This window comes from Mobula birostris, chromosome 6 (assembly GCF_030028105.1).
Source record: "Mobula birostris isolate sMobBir1 chromosome 6, sMobBir1.hap1, whole genome shotgun sequence".
NCBI classification, from domain to species: Eukaryota; Metazoa; Chordata; class Chondrichthyes; order Myliobatiformes; family Myliobatidae; genus Mobula; species Mobula birostris.
The window spans coordinates 163,162,415-163,182,599 of record NC_092375.1 but is presented as its reverse complement, the minus strand read 5'-3'; the positions used below and the strand labels follow the sequence as shown (position 1 = coordinate 163,182,599).

General features: G+C 40.2%; 1 protein-coding gene across 1 annotated transcript in view; it reads left to right on the top strand.

The window, feature by feature from the left end:
- The window catches only part of itga4 (integrin alpha 4), a 156,646-nt gene that overhangs the window by 34,740 nt on the left and 101,721 nt on the right, over nucleotides 1-20,185 (top strand). Inside the window, exons 7-13 of the mRNA XM_072261764.1 lie at nucleotides 3,906-3,991; nucleotides 7,126-7,188; nucleotides 7,277-7,414; nucleotides 7,491-7,599; nucleotides 10,528-10,622; nucleotides 12,099-12,189; nucleotides 15,657-15,702. Coding sequence (XP_072117865.1) covers nucleotides 3,906-3,991; nucleotides 7,126-7,188; nucleotides 7,277-7,414; nucleotides 7,491-7,599; nucleotides 10,528-10,622; nucleotides 12,099-12,189; nucleotides 15,657-15,702 — 628 coding nt within the window. The remainder of the gene's footprint in view (nucleotides 1-3,905; nucleotides 3,992-7,125; nucleotides 7,189-7,276; nucleotides 7,415-7,490; nucleotides 7,600-10,527; nucleotides 10,623-12,098; nucleotides 12,190-15,656; nucleotides 15,703-20,185) is intronic.

Here is a 20,185-nt window from a genome sequence, read left to right as displayed (position 1 = left end):
CACTTGATTCTGGCATGGTTCCAGAGGACTGGAAAATTGCAAATGTCACTCCAAGAAGGGAGAGAGGCAGAAGAAAAGAAAATATAAGCCAGTTAGTCTGATCTCAGTGGCTGGGAAGATGTTGGAGTCAATTGTTATGGATGTGATTTTGGGATACTTAATAAAATAGGCTGAAATCAGCATGATTTTCTTCAGGGATAATCTTGCCTGACAAATCTATTGGAATTCTTTGAAGAAATAACAAGCAGGATAGACAAAGGAGAATTGGTGAATGTCATGAACTTAGATTTTCAGAATGACGAGGTGCCACACATGAGGCTGCTTAACAAGTTAAGAGACCATGGTATTACAGGAAAGATACTAGTATAGGTAAAATACTGGCTGATTGGCAGGAGGCAAAGAGTGGGAATAAAAGGGACATTTTTCAGTTGACTGCTGGTTACTAGGGTGTTCCACAGGGGTCTCTGTTGGGACCACTTCCTTTTATATTACATGTCAATGACTTGAATGATGGAATTGATAGCTTTGTGGCCAAGTTTGTGCATGACACAATGATAGGTGGAAGGGCAGGTAGTTTTGAGGAAGTAGAGTGGCTACCGAAGGGCTTGTATAGATTAGGAGAATGGGCAAAGAAGTGGCAGATGGAATACAGTGTTGGGAAGTGTATGGTCATGCACTTTGGTAGAAGAAATAAAAGGGTAGACTATTTTTCTGAATGGAGAGAAAATTCAAGAATCTGAAGTGGAAGGGGACTTGGGAGTTCTTGTGCAGGATTCCCTAAAGGTTAAATTGCAGGTTGAATCTGTGGTGAGGAAGGCAAATGTGATGTTGGCATTCATTTCATGAGGATTACAATAAAAAAGCAAGGATGTAATATTGAGGCTTTATAAAGCACGGGTGAGGCCTCATTTGGAGTACTATGAGCAGTTTTCGGCCCCTTATCTAAGAAGGTATGTGCTGACATTGGAGAGGGTTCAAAGGAGGTTCACGAAAATGATTCTGGGATTGAAAGGCTTGTATGTGGAGCGTTTGATTGCTCTGGTTCTCTACTCGCTGGAATTTGGAAGAATTAGGGGTGACCTCATTAAAATCTGTCAAATGTTGAAAGGCTTCAATAAAGTGGATGTGGAAAGGATGTTTCCTAAGATTGAGGAGTCTAGCATGAGAGGACCCAGCCTCAGACTAGAGGGGCATCCCTTTAGAACAGGAATAAGGAGGAATTTCTTTAGTCAGAGAGATTCACAGTGGTGAATCTGTGGAATTCATTGCCATAGTCAGCTGTGGAGGCCCAGTCTTTGGACATAATTAAACAGAGGTTCATGGATTATTGATTGGTCAGGGCATGAGGGGGTACGTGGAGAAGGCAGGAAATTGGAGCTGTGGGGGAAAATGATTGAGCCATGATGAAATGGCAGAGCAGACTCGATTGGCCAAACAGCTAAATTCTGCTCCTATATCTTGTGGTCTTATAAGGAACATTTGATGTCCAAATTGACACTGTCTTGGCAAGAGGTTACCAGGTGAACCAAGGAAATGAGTAAAGGATGTTATCAATTCTTATTTCTAAGAAGATTTTGAGAATCCTTGGACCATGATCATGCAAAGTCGAGAAGTTTTTGAGGTGGCACAAGAAACTCATCCGCACATTGGGTCCACACAGAAGTACTACATAAAGCAGTTGAAAGAGTAGATCACTTCCTCATCAATCTATCAGATTGTTTCGTCAAGCACCTCCTCCCCATACTGTGGTAGACTCTGCAAATTTCACATTGTGACTCTTGCCCGCAGCAGAGCAGTCACAAACCAGGGGTGATGGATTTAAAGTAATTGGTCAAATGGTTAGTGAAGAAAGAAGAATGATAATTTTACTCAGAGACTGGGCAAACCTGGTGCTCACTGCCTCAGAGATCTGCAGCGAAAGCAGGGATATAGTTGTAGTGCAAGTAGAAGGGATTGGTTTACTTCAGAATCAGAATCATTATCACCGGCATGTGACGTGAAGTTTGTTAACTTGGCAGCAGCAGTACAATGCAATACATAATCTAGTAGAGAGAGAGAAAAAGTAATAATAAATGAAATAAAACGGAATAATAAATAAACAAGTAAATCAATTATGTATATTGAAAAGGTTTTTTAAAATGTGCAAAAACAGAAATACTACATATTTTTAAAAAAGTGAAGTAGTGTCCAAAGCCTCAATGTCCATTTAGGAATCGGATGGCAGAGGGAAAGAAGCTGTACTTGAATTGCTGAGTGTGTGCTTTCAGGCTTCTGTACCCCCTACCTGATGTTAACAGTGAGAAAAGGGCATGCCCTGGCTGCTGGAGGTCTTTAATAATGAACGCTGCCTTTCTGAAATACCGCTCCCTAAAGATGCCCTGGGTACTTTGTAGGCTAGTGCCCAAGATGGAGCTGACTAGATTTACAACCTTCTGCAGCTTCTTTCAGTCCTGTGCAGTAGCCCCTCCATACCAGACAGTGATGTAGCCTGTCAGAATGCTTTCCACAGTACAACTATAGAAAGTTTTTGAGTGTATTTGTTGACATGCCAAGTATAGCTGCTGTCTTGCCTTCTTTATAACTATATCGATACGTTGGGACCAGGTTAGATCCTCAGAGATCTTGACACCCAGGAAGTTGAAGCTGCTCACTTTCTCCACTTCTGATCCCTCTATGAGGATTGGTATGTGTTCCTTCGTCTTACCCTTCCTGAAGTCCACAATCAACTCTTTTGTCTTACTGACATTGAGTGCCAGGTTGTTGCTGTGGCACCACTCCACTAGTTGGCATATCTCACTCCTGTACACCTTCTCATCATCACCTGAGATTCTACCAACAATGGTTGTATCAACAGCAAATTTATAGATGGTATTTGAGCTATGCCTAGCCACACAGTCATGTGTATACAGAGAGTGGAGCAGTGGGCTAAGCATACACCTCTGAGGTGCGCCAGTGTTGATTGTCAGTGAGGAGGATATGTTATTACCAATCCGCACAGATTATTGTCTTCTGGTTAGGAAGTCGAGGATCCAATTGCAGAGGGAGGTACAGAGGCCCAGGTTCTGCAACTTCTCAATCAGGATTGTGGGAATGATGGTATTAAATGCTGAGCTGTAGTCAATGAACAGTATCCTGACGTAGGTGTGTGTGTTGTCTAGATGGTCTAAAGCCGTGTGGAGAGCTATTGAGATTGTGTCTGCCCTTTACCTATTGTGGCATCAGGCATATCGTAATGGGTCCAGGTCCTTGCTGAGGCAGGAGTTCAGTCTAGTCATAACCAACCTCTCAAAGCATTTCATCACTGTCGATATGAGTGCTACCAGGCAATAGTCATTAAGGCAGCCCACATTATTATTCTCAGGCACTGGTATAATTGTAGCCTTTTTTGAAGCAAGTGGGTGCTTCTGCCCATAGCAGTGAGAAGTTGAAAATGTCTTTGAATACTCCCGCTAGTTCGTTGGCACAGGTTTAGGCATATAATTACTAGTTTTATTAGTTCGGCACAGCATCATGGGGCGAATGATGTGTTGATGTGCTGTGCCATTCTGTGTAAACTCCCATTTATACAACACTTGGCTGTGTTTTAGAAGTAATATAGCCTATTGAGTTTCAAACCTCGTGCTGGGAGATGCAAATATGACCTGAATGGCCCAATTGTGTGTTGTAAGATTTGTGATTCTCCAGAGGATTAACTACTGAATGAGCGGTATGATACTTTGCTGTGAGAAACATCTGGAAAGATAGCTGAATATAGCAAGATATTTCAGCATGAAAGATGTATACTTAATTATGTTCTTTTGTTTTGTGTTGCAATTTGGTGCAAAATATAACCTACAGCAATGAAATCTGATGCTCAAGCTGTGATGGAACTGTTTACAAATATTAATATTTTTTTTACTTCCCAGGTTATGCAGTAACTGCAGGACACTTTATTGACTCAAACAGCACAGAAATTGTGGGAGGGGCACCCCAACAAGAAATGATTGGTCATGTAAGAATTTTGCTTTTAAAAATGTTACTTTCTTTCCAATGTCTTCAATTGGGGAGATGATTCAAAAAGATATGGAAGGGCTGCTGTAACAGATTAGAAAAGTAACAACAGTGGATTCTGATTAATTGGGCCACCGGTCAATTGGGGCAGCCACGATTTGGGACAAATCTTGAAGAACAAAAACTTGTGGAGAAAATAGTCAGGATTCCCTTTATTTGGGACACTATGCCACTTAACTGGGATTGAAATCTGTTGCCAAACAATTTCTAATTGGCATTAAGTGCATGCGGTTGTGTGGCCATTTGAGAATATACTGTGCTTAGAGCAAACAGTTTTTAAATAGCATCATTTGTATGTGTTTGTGTTCAAAAAGCAGTAATTTTTGTTATTGATAGTTGGCAAGAACTAAGTAGTAATTCAATTCGGAACTGTTTGGCTCACTGTGTTTCAAGCATTCAGGCTTGAGTTGCCAGAAATGGCCAGGAGTGAAAATGAAACTATTTCAGCAAATTAAGAACTATGAAGAATTTGAAGGTATCAACAATCATCTTGAATGTTACAGTGAAAATGAAGATTTGGAGGATGTAATCATCGAAAGCACTGCATGAGGGAAGTCCATTATCTGCACTAGGTGTTGGTGCTGATTTTGTTCATTTTGAAACCAAATCAAAAGAGCTCTTTCATGTAAACAGGACAAATTTCTCCAATGTTAATTATTAGGAACTAATACAGTTTTATAGTACTGTAGTAGTATTGATGGTGTTCCAATTTGTTCTGTATTTCATTTAAATACATAATTTGTTAATGAAATGGTAGTTTGTCTTTTTTATATCTTTTTAATTATTTCCACGAAATTTTGGAATTGGTATCCCAGTTAACCGGAATCGCCTGTATTTCTGAGTATATAAAGCTGCAGCTGAGGCATCCAAGGCCAAAGTAATTCTATTATCAAAGTAAGGACCTGGAGGGTCCTTTTCTTACAGGCACTCACAGTAGAACAAAAAAATTGAATCAGTGAAAAACTAAACACAAAGACTGACAAACAACTAGTGCACAAAAGAAAACAAACTATCAAATACAAAAAATAAAATAACAATAAATAAGTAAATAAATAATACTGAGAACATGAGTTGTAGAGTCCTTGAAAGTGCATATATAGGTTATGCAGCGTACGTAAGAAATAGAAATGAGAGTAGGTCATTTGATTCCTCAATCCTGGTCTGCTACTCAATATTACCTTATTGATTACTTAAATTCCTTATTCCTGATCTCTACTCATCACTTTTAATACTCTTAATGATTGCAAAACTATCTTGGCTTTGAATATGCTTAAGGGTTCAGCCAACCCAATATTCTGCGGCAAATAATTTTGAAGATTTTTGAACCTTAAGAGAATAACTTCTTTATCTTGGTCATAAATGGACATTCTTTAGCCCCCCCCCCATCCTATCCTGAGATGATATAGGAATTGAGTATAGGGACAAAGAGGTCCTTCTGCAGCTGTGCAGGGCCCTGGTGAGACCACACCTGGAGTATTGTGTGCAGTTTTGGTCTCCAAATTTGAGGAAGGGCATTCTTACTATTGAGGGAGTGCAGCGTAGGTTCATAAGGTTAATTCCCGGGATGGCGGGACTGTCATATGTTGAAAGATTGGAGCGACTGGGCTTGTATACATTGGAATTTAGAAGGATGAGAGGGGATCTGATTGAAACATAATATAAGATTATTAAGGGATTGGACACGCTGGAGGCAGGAAGCATGTTTCCGCTGTTGGATGAGTCCAGAACCAGAAGCCACAGTTTAAGAATAAGGGGTAGGCCATTTAGAACGGAGTTGAGGAAAAACTTTTTCACCCAGTGAGTGGTGGATATGTGGAATGCTCTGCCCAGAATGCTTTCAAGAAAGAGATGGATGGAGCTCTTAAAGATAGCAGAATCAAAGGTTATGGGGATAAGGCAGGAGCTGGATACTTATTGTGGATGATCAGCCATGATCACAGTGAATGGCGGTGCTGGCTCGAAGGGCCGAATGGCCTACTCCTGCACCTATTGTCTACTATTTATATCATTTGGCCTCTTCGTCCTCAAAATCGTCAAAAAGATAACTTCAAAAGATGGTGCCTCAAGAAGGTGGTATCCAGCATTAAAGGCTCTCACCGTCTGGGACATGCCCTTCTCTCATTATGTAGCCCCCCAGCGAACCTGAGGATCGCTCGGCTCGCTGTCGTCTAGGGAAACAGCCCTCGGCCCCGCCAAACTGGGTAATTAGTTTGTGTGGATGCTGTGTGATGTACCCCACCCCGCCCAAATAAAACAATACACCAGATACAATTAAATGATTTACAGTTTATAGATATTGCTGGAACTATATAACTAATAGAGAATAAAATATAAAAGGAAAATAAAAGGCACCACACTTATCAAAGTTCAATCTCCTCGTGCACAAACAGTTGGAGCTCAGGACCTTTCTTCACCCTGCGACCCCTCGGACCACCTCGACCGGCCACCTGGGTCCAACAACGGTGGTAGACCAGACGCTCCACACGAGTCCATTTCCATCTCCTCGCCAAGCGCCCTGCTCGGGGTCCAACCCCGTAAGCGGACTCACAGCACCCGGTCCATCCTCTGTCTCTCTCTCCCACCTTCTGCCCCCAAATCCCGCGCATACAGTATCTTCAAATACACCAAAAACATAACAACTATCCCAATTGGTTCGTAACATATTCTATCACACTCCTAACCCAAAACAAGCTGCTAGCACAAAAACTTTCTCAGCATTTAACATAACAAAGAAGCATTCCCGTATAACATAACAAAGAAGCCATTATAATTAGCCTACGCAGTAACGTAAGAGACGAAACCCCCTTGCAACTACTACCATTGGGGGAGGAGGTATAGATGTCTGAGGACCTACATTCAATGTTTTAGGAGCAACTTCTCCCCCTCCCCATCAGAACCATTTGAATGGTCCATGGACCCATAAGCACCACCAAGTGCAAAAGTGGAATGAATAGCAAGATAGTTTTCATGGGTTAGTGGTTTCTTCAAAAATGTGTTCATACATTGAAAATTGTCATCTTCAAAGTATATGGAAAGTGTCATAATATTTTTAACCTAAGATCTTTTATTTGATAGGTTTACATCTTTAAACAAAATGGAATGACTTTGGACATAATTTTCGAAGCAAAAGGTAAAAAGGTATGGTAATGGTTAAAGCTGGTCTTTAATTCTGAGATTCCAGAAGTTTTACAACGCTTCATTTTGTTTTGATTTCTTTGGCTTGTAGACTGGTGCATACTTTGGCTCATCGCTTTGTGCGTTGGATCTCAATTCAGATGGCCTCTCGGATTTGTTAGTGGGAGCACCCTTGTACAGTGTGGTCAGAGAAGAAGGCCGGGTCTATGTTTATTTGAACGAGGGATCGGTAAGTTTGTAGAATTTCTTTGAACTGATTTGTATTTTGCAATTATCACTGTCTTATAAATTTTGTTCTTATAAAGGGCAAGATGAAGGAGCTTGACACTGAGCTGGTTGGAGGAAATTCCTATGCGGCAAGGTTTGGGGAAGCCATCGTGGATCTTGGAGACATGGATAACGATGGATATTCAGGTTTGGTATATTTAGAGTGTATGGCTTCTAAGTTGTTTCTTTCTGGAGGCGTCCAATTTATGCACTGTCTATTAGTGCGTTGGGATATTTTGTTATATTATAACTGAAAGTTGTGGTTGTTGTAAGATGCTGTTGTATCAAAATATTAGCATCTCTTGGTGTGGAATTTCTATATTTTTGGTATGTTCAGGGTGGGTAGGAGGAGGGTACAGACTAGTAATTCCATCTGAGGCAGGTGGTACAGCAACTCTACAGAGCTGGGGGCAGAGGCATTTATTTTCTCCCATAACTTTAGACTCAATCACAAAGGATGCTTACTATAGATGTGAATTTCAGATAATGGAAAATTGAAGGCTATTTCCTGTTACTAAAGGAACACACAATATCAAAATAGTTCAAGCTGACCAATGTCTGGTCCTTCTCTATTGCTCTTACACCATCTAGTTCCAGGGTCAGGTCTATGTTGAGAAATGAAGCAAGATGCCACTAACACTTTGACTTATTTGTTTGCAGCTGAGGTTATAAGAAGGGGAAGGAAATTCATACAGTGCCTTGCTCCAGTGTAGATCATAAGACACAGCAGAATTAGGCCACTCAGCCCATCGAGTCTGCTCTGCCATTCCATCATGGCTGATTCCAGTTCCCACTCAACTGCATACACCTGCCTTCTCACCATATCTTTTGATGCCGACTGATCAGGAAAAGATCAACTTCCACCTTAAGTACACCCATGGACTTGGCCTCCACTACAGTCTGTGGCAGAGCATTCCACAGGTTAGCTATCTTCTGGCTAAAAAAAATTCCTCCTTACTTCAGTTCTAAAGGGTTGCCCCTCAGTTTTGAAACTGTTCCCTCTAGTTCTGGATACCCCACCATAGGAAACATCCTCTGTACATCCACCCTATCTAGTCCTTTTAACATTTGGTAGGTTTCAATGAGACCCCCTGCCCCCAACACTCCTCTAAATTCCAGTGAGAACAGGCCCGAAGCTGCCAAACACTTCCTATATGTTAACCCCTTCATTCCTGGAATCATCCTTGTGAACCTCCTCTGGACTCTCTCCAATGACAGCACATCCTTTCTGAGATATGTGGTGCAAAACTGTTTACAATACTCCATTTGAGGCCTGACTAGTGTCTTATAAAGCCTCAATATTATCTCCTTGCTTTTATATTCTATTCCCCTTGAAATAAATGCCAACGTTGCATTTGCCACCTTTACCACAGACTCAACCTGTAAATTAACCCTCTTGGAGTCTTGCACGAGGACTCCTCAGTCACTCTGCACTTCTGATGTTTGAACCTTCTCCCCATTTAGATAATGTTCACCAAAATGATTTATCATATATTTCCCAACACTGTATTCCATCTGCCGCTTTTTGGCCATTCTTCCAATTTGTCTAAGTCCTGCTGCAATCGCATTGCTTCCTCAGCACTACCTACCCCTCCACCTGTCTTTGTATCATCTACAAACTTTGCCACAAAGTAATCAGTTCTATTATCCAAATCATTGACAAGCAATATGAAAAGTAGAGGTCCTAATTTTGAGCCCTGAGGAACACCACTAGTCACTGGCAGCCAACCAGAAATGGCCCTTTTTATTCCCAATCACTGCCTGCTGCCTGTCAACCATTCCCCTATCCATGCCAGTATCTTTCCTGTTCAGCTTCATGACTGTCACCTTATCAAATGCCTTCTGAAAATCCAAGTAAATGACATCCACTGCCTCTCCTTTGTCCACCCTGCTTGTTACTTCCTCGAAGTATGAGGGCAACACTTGAGGACCAGATTTGTCAGGCAAGATTTCCCTTTAAGGAAACCATGCTGACTTTGATTTATTTTCTAATTTATCTCCAAACTTCATCCTTAATAATAGACTCCAACACTTCCCCAACCACTGAGCTTAGGCTAACCGGCTTATAATTTCCGTTCTTTTGCCTTCCTCTCTTCTTAAAGAGTGGAGTGTGGAGTGACACTTGCAATCTTCCAGTCCTCCAGGACTATGCCAGAATCAAGTGATTCTTGAGGGATCATGACCAATGCATCCATCATCTCTTCAGAAAACTTTCATCAAGTTGGCAGTAGAAACTGAGGTAACAGGTAGTCACTTCTGTGATTGGAACCCAAGCTGTACCTACCGAATCAGGCTTGTGATTGATCTTGAGCCTCTGATCCATTAACATGGACCACCGCCTATCACACTATTAGCCCCAGTAAAGGAGATTTAACTTTCTGATGAGTAAAACTATAAATTTAATAGCAATGGGAAACAAATTGGCTAAAGCATCCAAACAATATAAAACTGCTCATCTGACGTTATCAGACTATATTGATCATCCTTGCATGGTTTTAAGCATTGAAAGCAATAGTTTCTCTGAAGCAATCTGCTCAATACTAAATGAGGTGAGAAAACATTGCAATTTTGCATGTATTTTATTGATCCGTGGCATTTTGTGAGGGTGCCTTCCAGAAGACTTTGTCACTAGATCCTTTTATGCTATCATAGGAAATGGCATGCTGTTTGGAATATATGTTTGAAAGTAATAAATGCCACAATTGCACAATAAAATAATCCCGTAGCTTTTCCTAGGGGAAGTATGAATTAACTGGGCATGGTGCAGACCCAGTGATAGATGATGTCACTGTTAGAGTGGACCTAACACAGTGCCACCACAAATTTCATTTCATTTCTAAAATGTGAAACAAAATCGTATGATTTGTTGAAATTGTTATAGCAGTTACTTTTCCCATTTTTTGGCCAGAGGAATGTTAGTGCATTTCAGTTCTTGCATGGTAAAGAAACTAATTATGTTTTGAGCATAGTAAATTTGTTGAAAGATAATAAAGGTGAAAATAAGCTGTGTACCACTGACCTTTAACAACACTGAACAAGAACGTACTAGATTCAGTATGTATATTTCCATTACAGATATAGCAATAGGTGCTCCCCAAGAGGATAATCAACGAGGAGCGATTTATATCTACAATGGCAGAGAGACAGGGATATCCTTAACCTTTTCTCAAGTAAGGAATTGAAATTAAACATTATAAAACTTGACTTAATATGTATATTGTATATGTGGTAAAGAAATGAACCTTGTTACGGAGTCACTTCACACATCTGGGACAAGAACGGACAATAACTACAGGGATGCAGTATTTCATGAACAGTTTAGGATACATGAAAGGACGTAACAAAAGTACAAAATAGTGGAGATGCTTAGCAGATCAACCAGCATGTGAGGGAAGACTAAACGTGTTAATGTTTCAGGTCAATGATTTCTTCAGAACTTGTCGACCTGAAAGTACTTGCAGAGGGAATTATAGAGAAGGTCTGTGATAGACAGAAAGCAAGAGAAGTTGAATGACAAAATGAAGGTGATGGCCAAAGGAAGGTTGGCCATTAACAAAAGAAAGTGTATAAATAGGAGGGGGAAGAAATCTGAAGAGAGAGGGCAAATGACTAGATCTCCTGAAAATGAAGGTATAGAGCTGGAATGGATGATTATATGAAATAATTGAACGTGGTGTTGTGTCCAGGATTTGATCAATTCTTAGCCAGCCGATGAGGTGCTCTTCCTGAACTGTACTTTGGACTTCGTGCAGGAGGCTGAAGAATGGGGTGTATAAATTAAAATGGAAGCCATCTGGAGGCTTGGGACCATGCTCAAGAACTAAATGACATATTCTGCAAAACAGTCACTCTGTTTGGCTTTTCCAATGTAGAAGTGACAACATTGTGAGTACTGAATGCAATATATAAAACAGGATAAAGGGCAAGTAATTACTGTTTCAGTTAGGAATTTTTTAAAAACCAAGTGGTGGGAAAGGAAGAGGTGAAAGAGTGTGGGGAGGTGGCGTGACAAGCAGAGTAGCTATTGGTGGAGATGGAAAAACAAACATACAGTAAGTACATTCCCATGGAAATGGAGAAAGACCAGTGCTGAGGTGGGTACGCCTGACGGTGGCACATTGAATATGATGCTGATGGGGTGGATGGTGAGGATAAAGCCTGTCTTTGTGCGATAGGAGGAAATAAAATGAGAGCGATCGTGTGGAAAACTAAAACAACATGGTTCAGAGCTCTGTCATCTGTGGGGGGAAAACACAGCAAATGCACTTATATGAAAGATATCACTAACATAAATGCAATAGGAAAACTGAAGAATTGAATGGAGTTTTTCAGAATCATGGTTGGAGGAAGAGGTAGTCAATGGTCTTGTGGAGACGACTACTTTGTCTTTTTGTCCATTAAGTACCATGACAGTAGGGTGAGAAAAGATTGTTGAATGATGAATGGAGTGACATTTTTTAAAAAATTTTTTTCCAGTCATCTGGAACCATTCCAGAATCTAGTGACTCTTGAAAGATCCTTACTAATGCTCCATAATCTCTTCAGCTATCTCTTTAGGAATCCTTGGGTGTAGTCCATACATTCTCGATGACATAACTACCTTCAGATCTTAAGGGATTCACTATCTTATATTCAAATTTTTACAGAAAATCCTTGGGCGACAGATAAGTAATGAATTACGTGCTTTTGGCCGCTCGATATCTGGAGGCATTGATGTAGATGATAATGGTTACCCAGGTAATCTTCAGAATTTCTTGAATTCTTTTATAAGTGAAAATAATATGTTTCTCTGAATTCAGTAATGTTATGTTAAAGAAATGCTAATGATTAAGAAATTAGACATTCATCGGCCAATACTGTATTCAGTGAAAAGGCTTTTAAAATATAATCCATAGTGATACCATTACACTTGTGGGCATCAACGATTGCTAAACCTGAGTGAGTCAGTCATTACTGTATTTCTCCTTGCTCTGTCCTGACCAGCATTTTATTCATATTCACTTTTTTTTTTACTTTCATCAAAAAAAAATGGAAACCACAACTTTGTAACTGCATTATATTGACTTTCAGTTTTGAGGCTGCATTCACAAATGTGCATACTTTAAAATAAAATTAAGCTTGAGGTTTAGTTGAGTCCTCAATACTTCAAAGATGCGATAAGATTGTGTTAGTCAGAATCCCTGAAAATGACCAGCAAATCTCCCAGATTCAATATTTTGAAATGGAGGCAGGTGATTAAACATTAATGCATACAACTCTTCCCAGCCAGGATCAAAAGGATGGACAAAGACTTTATTTCCTTATTTTTTTTGGCAGCCCACTGTAAAGATGCAGTGATTTCTTATTTGAGTTTGAACCTTGTATTTGGAATGATGAAACACAGCACGTTTTAGTTTATAAAAAGCAGAGCATTGCAGGATGCTCTGTATGCCCACTGTCCACTTCAGACACAGTGCTATTCCCAGCACTTGCTGGATTGGATGTGCTGGAGACCTCCCTTTCATGAGATGCAGCAGCACTCAAAGATGTCCTTCAGTTTATTTGAATGTCTCTGAAGACCTTTTAAAGGCAGACAAGATGGCTTTTCATTAAATATGTTAAGTTAAAAATTAAACTATGATTTAATCAACAATCAGTGTCAATTGAAATAATAAAAAGCAGACCATGTCTCTTTAATGTAGGCCATTCATTTTGCCAGTTGCTGGATGCTACATGAAGCTGAAGAACCAAGCACAAAGTGTATCCAACCCCCCTCAACCCATGCCCAGGTCTATCACTGGACTCAAAGTTGAAGAGATAGTGAATATTGGAGGGTTAATGTAATTTGCTCTAGCACATAGCTTTCCGTAGATTTACTGTCTTACTACTGGATTTGATTCAGTAATCTGATAAATTGTGATGGCTTGAGATGAGAGCCATTAAACCATTCCATGCCATTACTCACTGTCCATTGTGCTGCTGGTGTAAAGGTCTTCCATCTCTGTCTACCCTTGGCCATCTTCTCTTTTGTGCCTCTGCTGTGGTTCAGAGTCCTGATTTCTGCCTTTACGGCGCCAAGTCATCATTGTTCTCCCATGTTTCCTCTGCCCTTCAGGGGTCCAGTGAAGTGCGGTCTTGATCACGGAGTTGGCCTGTCTCTTCTCAACACATGGCTAATCCATCTCCAACGCGTCCACATGACGTTTGTGGCCATGTCCCGTATATGGCACCAAAGGAGCTGGGGGTGGTTGGAGATCTTTCTTGACCAGAAGATGTGGAGGATATGCTGGAGGCTTGAGGTGTGAAATGATGACAGCTTGTCAGAGTTGTTCACTGTCATGCACCAGCATTCTGACCCATACAAGAGTCACAAGAACACAACCCTGGCACAGCTTCACTTTGGCTTAGATGCTCTACAATTAAGCTGAATGCTAAATCTGTATGGAAAAATTATATCTTCTTGTAATTACAGTGGCACTAGAAAGTAGAATTTTCTGTTTCTGTATAAATATGACCTAAAATGTGATCAGATCTTCAAGCAAGTCCTAAAACTAGATAAAGAGAACCTAATTAAATAACACAAAAAATGTTATTAACCTCATAACTAACATAACATTGCCCTTTTGACATGCTTTTTTTTAATCTCCCGCTGTAATTTCTAGACCACATCCTGGCTACTGTTCAGAGACCTTTAAATGACTCCCATCAGTGTATTTTTTACCCTTGTAACTCCACCCACAACGATTCTACACCTTCCGATCCTAATCCATCTCTTTTCAATGATTTGATTTCACGTTTTAACAAGAGCCACCCTGTTCCCTCTGCCTACCTGCCTGACCTTTCAATAAAATGTGTATCCTTGGGTGTTAAGCTCCCAGCTATAATCTTTCAGCCACCTTTGAGTGATCCCCACAATGTCACACATACTAATGTATAACTGTGCTACCAGTTCATCTTCCATATTCTGTACACTACGTGCAATCAAATATAATGCTTTCAGTCCCCTAATTATCACCCTTTTTGATTTTGGCCCCCAATGCAACTCATCCTGTTGACTGCAATTTTGTAGTCTCACTGCACACAGCCTCAGCTTGTAAGTCAACAACATTGTCCAATTCTTTATCATCTCTTTCGAAAGATTTGATTTCATGATTTTTTACCAGCAGAGCCACTCCTTTTCTGCCTACCTGCCCGTGCTTTCAATAGATTGTGTATCCTTGGATATTAAGCTCCCAATTACGATCATCTTTTAGCCATGGCTCCGTGGGACACAATACATCATGCCTGACAATCTCTAACTGCACTACAAGATCATCTACCTTATTTTATATATTGCGTGCATTCAAATTTAACACTTACAGTTCTGTATTTGTCACCTTTTTCAATTTTGTCCCCCTTTTACACTGCAACCCATCCTGCTGACTGCAATTTTGCCCTATCATCTGCCTGTCCTTTTTGACAGTCTCCTTATACGCTACCACTACTATAAATCAATATCCCTATTCTCCGGTTCCCATCCCCTGACAAATTAGTTCAAACCCTCCCCAACAGCTCTAGCAAACCTGATACAGCTTATATATATGAGCAAGTGTTTGGTAGATCAGCAGTTTGGATTTGTAGGCTGCTGTGAAGCTACAGACCTCTTCTGCCCTGTGGGAATTTGGTTGCAATTTGTTCCTAGGAATGCCATAACCTGAGGATGAACTGTGTACTTCTTATAGAAAGAGTGCATTGGAAATCCACTAGATTGGTTCCAGGGATGTCCATAAGAGTATGTTTGGAGGCTTACATTGCCTGAGCTTTAGTAGAATGAGAGGTGACCTCACCAAAAGAGACAAAGCTCTTAAATGGCTTGCTAGGGTAAGTATGGTGAGGATCTGATCTCAAAACAGTCTCAAAATAAAAGTTCAATAGAAATTGCTTCACTTAAAGTAAAGTGAATCTTTGGAAATAATGTCCCTAGAGTCTGCAGAAACTCTTGAAGTTATTGATTATGTTCAAAATTAAGATCAATGGAGTTCATGTTATTAGAAGAATTGGAGGATATGGGGGTTAGGTGTGTGATGAAAGAGCAATACTGTATGCTGACATTGAATGGCAGAGTTGGCATGAAGGGTTGCATGGCCTACCCCTGTCCTTGTTTCTTGCATTGTTAAAGGTGAACTGGCTTAAAAATTTGATTACTTAGAAATAATGACCTTTTATCAATTTGTTTTTCCTCGTAGATGTAGCAGTTGGTGCCTTTATGTCAAATACCGTGTTGTTGCTCAGGTGAGATTATTTCGTTGGGTGTGGTCACTTTCAAAATGGAAAATAGTGGTACCTAATTAGCAAGTATAAAGCACTGATCTATATACTGTTTGAAGTTCAAAACTTAAACCCTTCTTGTATTGACATAGTTTGCAGTAAGCAGTAGGGTTGTATCACTACATGAGTTCATTTAACAATTATGTGAGTTTTCAACACCTTTAAGAATATATCAACAACAAGCATTTGTTTTTATTCCATTTGCAAAGCTTCTTAATGCATAATTCATGCAAATCATTCAGAACAGTTTCACAAAAAGAAGTTTTACCTGATAAGTCATTTGTACTTTTTGAGAAAGTGAGAACTTAATTGGTTGGAGGGGAAACTGTAATAGAGTGCAAATGAGTGTAAATATGAAAATACTCTATAAAGTCTTTCATGAAATGCCACCTCGCCAGATTATAACATAAGTAAAACTTGGAAGTATTGAAAGGAATTATTGGTTATGTTTGTTCTTAATAAAGGCAAACAGGTGGGTAAAAAACATTAGCACATATTTATCTACAGTAAATGGCTCCCGCTCGACCTGGGCACATGTAACCAGCTCACCAATGTCACTTCTGGTTCCAAGTGAACTGTCCGCATTGCACACTGGGAACTGAAGTTCTTTATGTACATGCATAATAGCCCATCTTCTTCTTTTAAAGAAAAATAATCACAATAGTATGTCCCCATCAACCTGCAAGAAACAATAATGCTTTTCAAAAAGGTACTTACATTAATTTCAATTGTATTAAGCAAACACAGTCCCCTATTCACAACTACTTTCAATCCATCTCTGTGGTGGTTTAATGATCCTTTTTGTTCTACTATTTGGTGTGTTAATATTAGTGCCTTTTTGAGAACTCTCACCTACACGTTCATTTCTTTCACATCCTCATGTCAAGATTCTTTCTGTTCACCTCCATTCTTGTTCTTGCTGTGTAACTATAATTCACTCCATGCACCTTATAATGGAGCCCTGGACTACATCCATGTGATTAGTGAGTCTTTGCAGAAGTTCCAAATGAAACTGTCCTAACTCACAGAGCTCCTTCTATTGGCTGCATAGATAGCAACTCCTCCTGTTAGCTTGTGTTGAACTGTTGCTGTTGTTCTGACCTTTTGGGCCGCCAGTGTGGTCTCCCCATGTTCCCTTTTTTATTTTCCTCTTCAACTTCAGAGAGGATCATGAAGATATTTTTGATTTCCAATCTTTAACTGGAAGACAATTAGAGATAGATTTTGAACCACACTGCATGATGTGGAAGCGAGACTGGTGACTACTTCATCATGATCATTCTGTTCAGCACTGGCATCCTGACTGTCCTGCTGGTGTACGCATCTCTATGCAAAGTGGAGTTCTTGTGCTTTTCTTGCGCATAACCTCTCTGGAATTCTCATCGGTGCTGTTAGGAGTTTCTCGAGTTTCATCAGGTAAGCATCCAAGCCCCTCAAGGACATCTGCGTACTCCTCTGCATACTCTTCCATAAGTGAAGTGTGGTCATCTTTGGGATGTGAAGCCATTAGGAAAACTCTTTTCACCAGGTTGAGCTTTTCATATGCACTCAGACCTAAATTTGGTTGTAATTGCTTTTCTACAATCAGTAACCTCTGTGCTCTCCATTGTGCGTGGAGGCCACTATACAACTCTGTTTTACTGGAACATTCTCTCCAATGTAGCCTGTCACTTTTAACTTCACTGGATAAATCTTGCTGTTTACTTTGAGAGTCTTGTAATTGTCCACGAACAATAGATTCACCTAGCCTCTGGTGTCAAGTTTGAATGGAATTAACGTTTCATTCACAGTCACTGAAACAGTCTATTCTGTTTTACCAGTACCTGTAATCTGCAGAGAATCTACAAAGATTTCCTCTGCAACCACATGCATCTTTCTCTTGGTAGCCCCCACTTTGCAGCACTTTGCAAAATTTTTCTCCTTCCCACAATTATTGCAGTACTTTTCCATATTCTTTGGGATGTGTCTACGTCCACATTTGCTGTTTGAGCCTACCACTTCGCTTTGCTGTTGCTTTTAAAAATGTCTTGTGTTTTGCCCCTCTGATTTCACAGCTTTTATGTTGTTTCTGCCCTTGTGCAGCTCCTTAGGTTGTCAATGTGCAGTCTCCACTGCCCTACACATATCCACAGCCTTTTCCAGCATCAAATCTTTTTCATGGAACAATCTTTCTCTGAACCCATTTACTTTAAGTTCTGTAAACTTATGTTGTCTCTAATTAGCAAGTCTCTCAAATTTCCAAACTCACTGGACTTACTCAGTGTGTGAAGAACAACTAAGTATTGGTCAAAGCAAACACCTTGTTTCTGGTCAGGGAGGGAAAAAATATATCTTTCAAACGTGATGTTTTTACTTGGGGCAAAATACACCTCAAATTTTGTCATCAGAATGTCCAATGTAAATACTGCCTCATCATTTGCCTCTTTGCCCATCACATGTAGAAGGGTAGACGTTTTCAATTTTTCCCCTGCCCTTCCGGCTCTGCTCACTGCTAAATATATATTGAATTGCTGTTTGAAGTGTTTCCAGTTATTAGTTAGATTGCTGGTAAACTGCATAAGTCAAAAAGAAATCAAAAGATTCAGAAGTACATTTATTAACAAAGTACGTATAAATTATGCAACCTTGAGATTTGTCTGCTTACTGCCAACCACAAAGCAAGAAACCCAGTCTTTCTTATAAAAAAAGACCAACACCCACTGCGCATCAAAAGAGGAAAAGAAAAACAAATCATGCAAACTATAGAAGCAAGCAACAGCATTCAGAACAAAATTGAGTCCATTGACCCGAATCCCCAGACTTAGATTATCCATGACAGAATTTTAGGCGCTCTCTCCTGAATCTCTCGGTGAATTCGGTGAACAACAGCAGCTTCAGGGCACAACATGCTCTCTGGCTAGTAGTTTCTCTCCGTTGGAACCTGATGTCTCTTTCTTAGTTGACTGCGGTACATTTATTGTCCGTGTTTAGTCCTCACACCGACTTCTGACACCATGTTACGTTTGTTCTTACTAAAGGCAAACAGTGTGGTGGGGGAGAATGCTAGCACATATTTCTTTACAGTAAATGGCTTCAGCATGACCTGAACGCGTGCAATCAGTTCACCAATGTCACTTCCGATACCAGGCGAACTGCCCACATTGCATGCTGGGAAATGAAGTTCTTTATTACGTGCACACGTAACACAGCATTGAAAGGGAATCTGTTGAAGAGAGACATAGTTGATTTGTGGGATTTAGTTTTCAGTCTGAAGCTACTAAATTCATCACTAGGGCCTGGGGATGGTGCAGCAGAAAGCTCTAGAATCCAGTTGATAAACTCTTGAACCTCTGGTAAACTTCTGGAGCTGTTAACTTGACTATGCTTGTCATATGTGCAGACTGTATTTGCAGCAATTTGTCTGTGACTGTTCGCTGAGTCTAATCTTTGAAGGTTAAGGAAACTTGTAAACCTTGGAGTTATTAATAAAGCTTAAAGCGTTTTTTTTTGGTTTTTGTTTTCACACTGTTGACCTGTTGTCAGCAAGGAACAGTAAAAATTATTTGTTTTTTTTCACACCTCTGACTCTTTGATGCACTTAGTTAGCTTCCTGTCACCTCCCTTCCTGAGAAAGGTGGATGTATTGGCTTAAGTTGCGTTGGTGCATTTCCTATCTCTACACGTCTTTCCAGCAAAACAATCACCAAGCATTGTACTGATCAACTAGTATCAATGGAACTTGAGGGTGTGGAAGAGAATAGACTGTGAATGATGCGTAAAATGAATTTTCCATTGATGATTATATTGAAGTAGAAAAGCATGAACACGATCCTGCCAGAGTGATGAAGGGATTACTGATGGGTGACGCAGTTGCACAGTGAGTAAAGCTGTTGCCCGCAGTTCCAGTGACCTATGGAAATTCACTCCTTATTGTGTGTGGACTTTGCATGTTCTTCCTATGACTGAGGGTTTCTTCCCTAACAGTGTGACATGCAAGTAAACAGATTACCTGGCTCATATAGCATAAGGGTGGGTGATGTTAGTTGATGAGTATATGGAGAGGATAAAATGGGATTAGTGCAGCTAATGCTGGATGGTCAGTGGGCTGAGGGGGCTTTTTTTTCCATGCCGTCTGGCTGTGCTGACCTTTGGAATGCAAATCCCTGTCACACGATGGCATTTCGTCATGAGAATGTATGAAAACCCTGAACTATTTTGAGCAAGGTTGAATATCTCTAGGTGGTGAGCTGCCTATAAGTTTTTTTTTGAAAATCATGAAAGCTTTTCGCTAAGGGAAGCATCCAATATTTCATGAATTATAGGAAGTGTTTTACTTTTGGGATATAGTCTTGGGTTTGGTAAAGAGGAGCACTGGAAATGGTAGCATATTTGAAAGCTATTGCTATTTTTGCACAGAGTCATTGAAAATTCTGCTGGCTGGTGGTGTAGTGGCATCAGTGCTGGATTT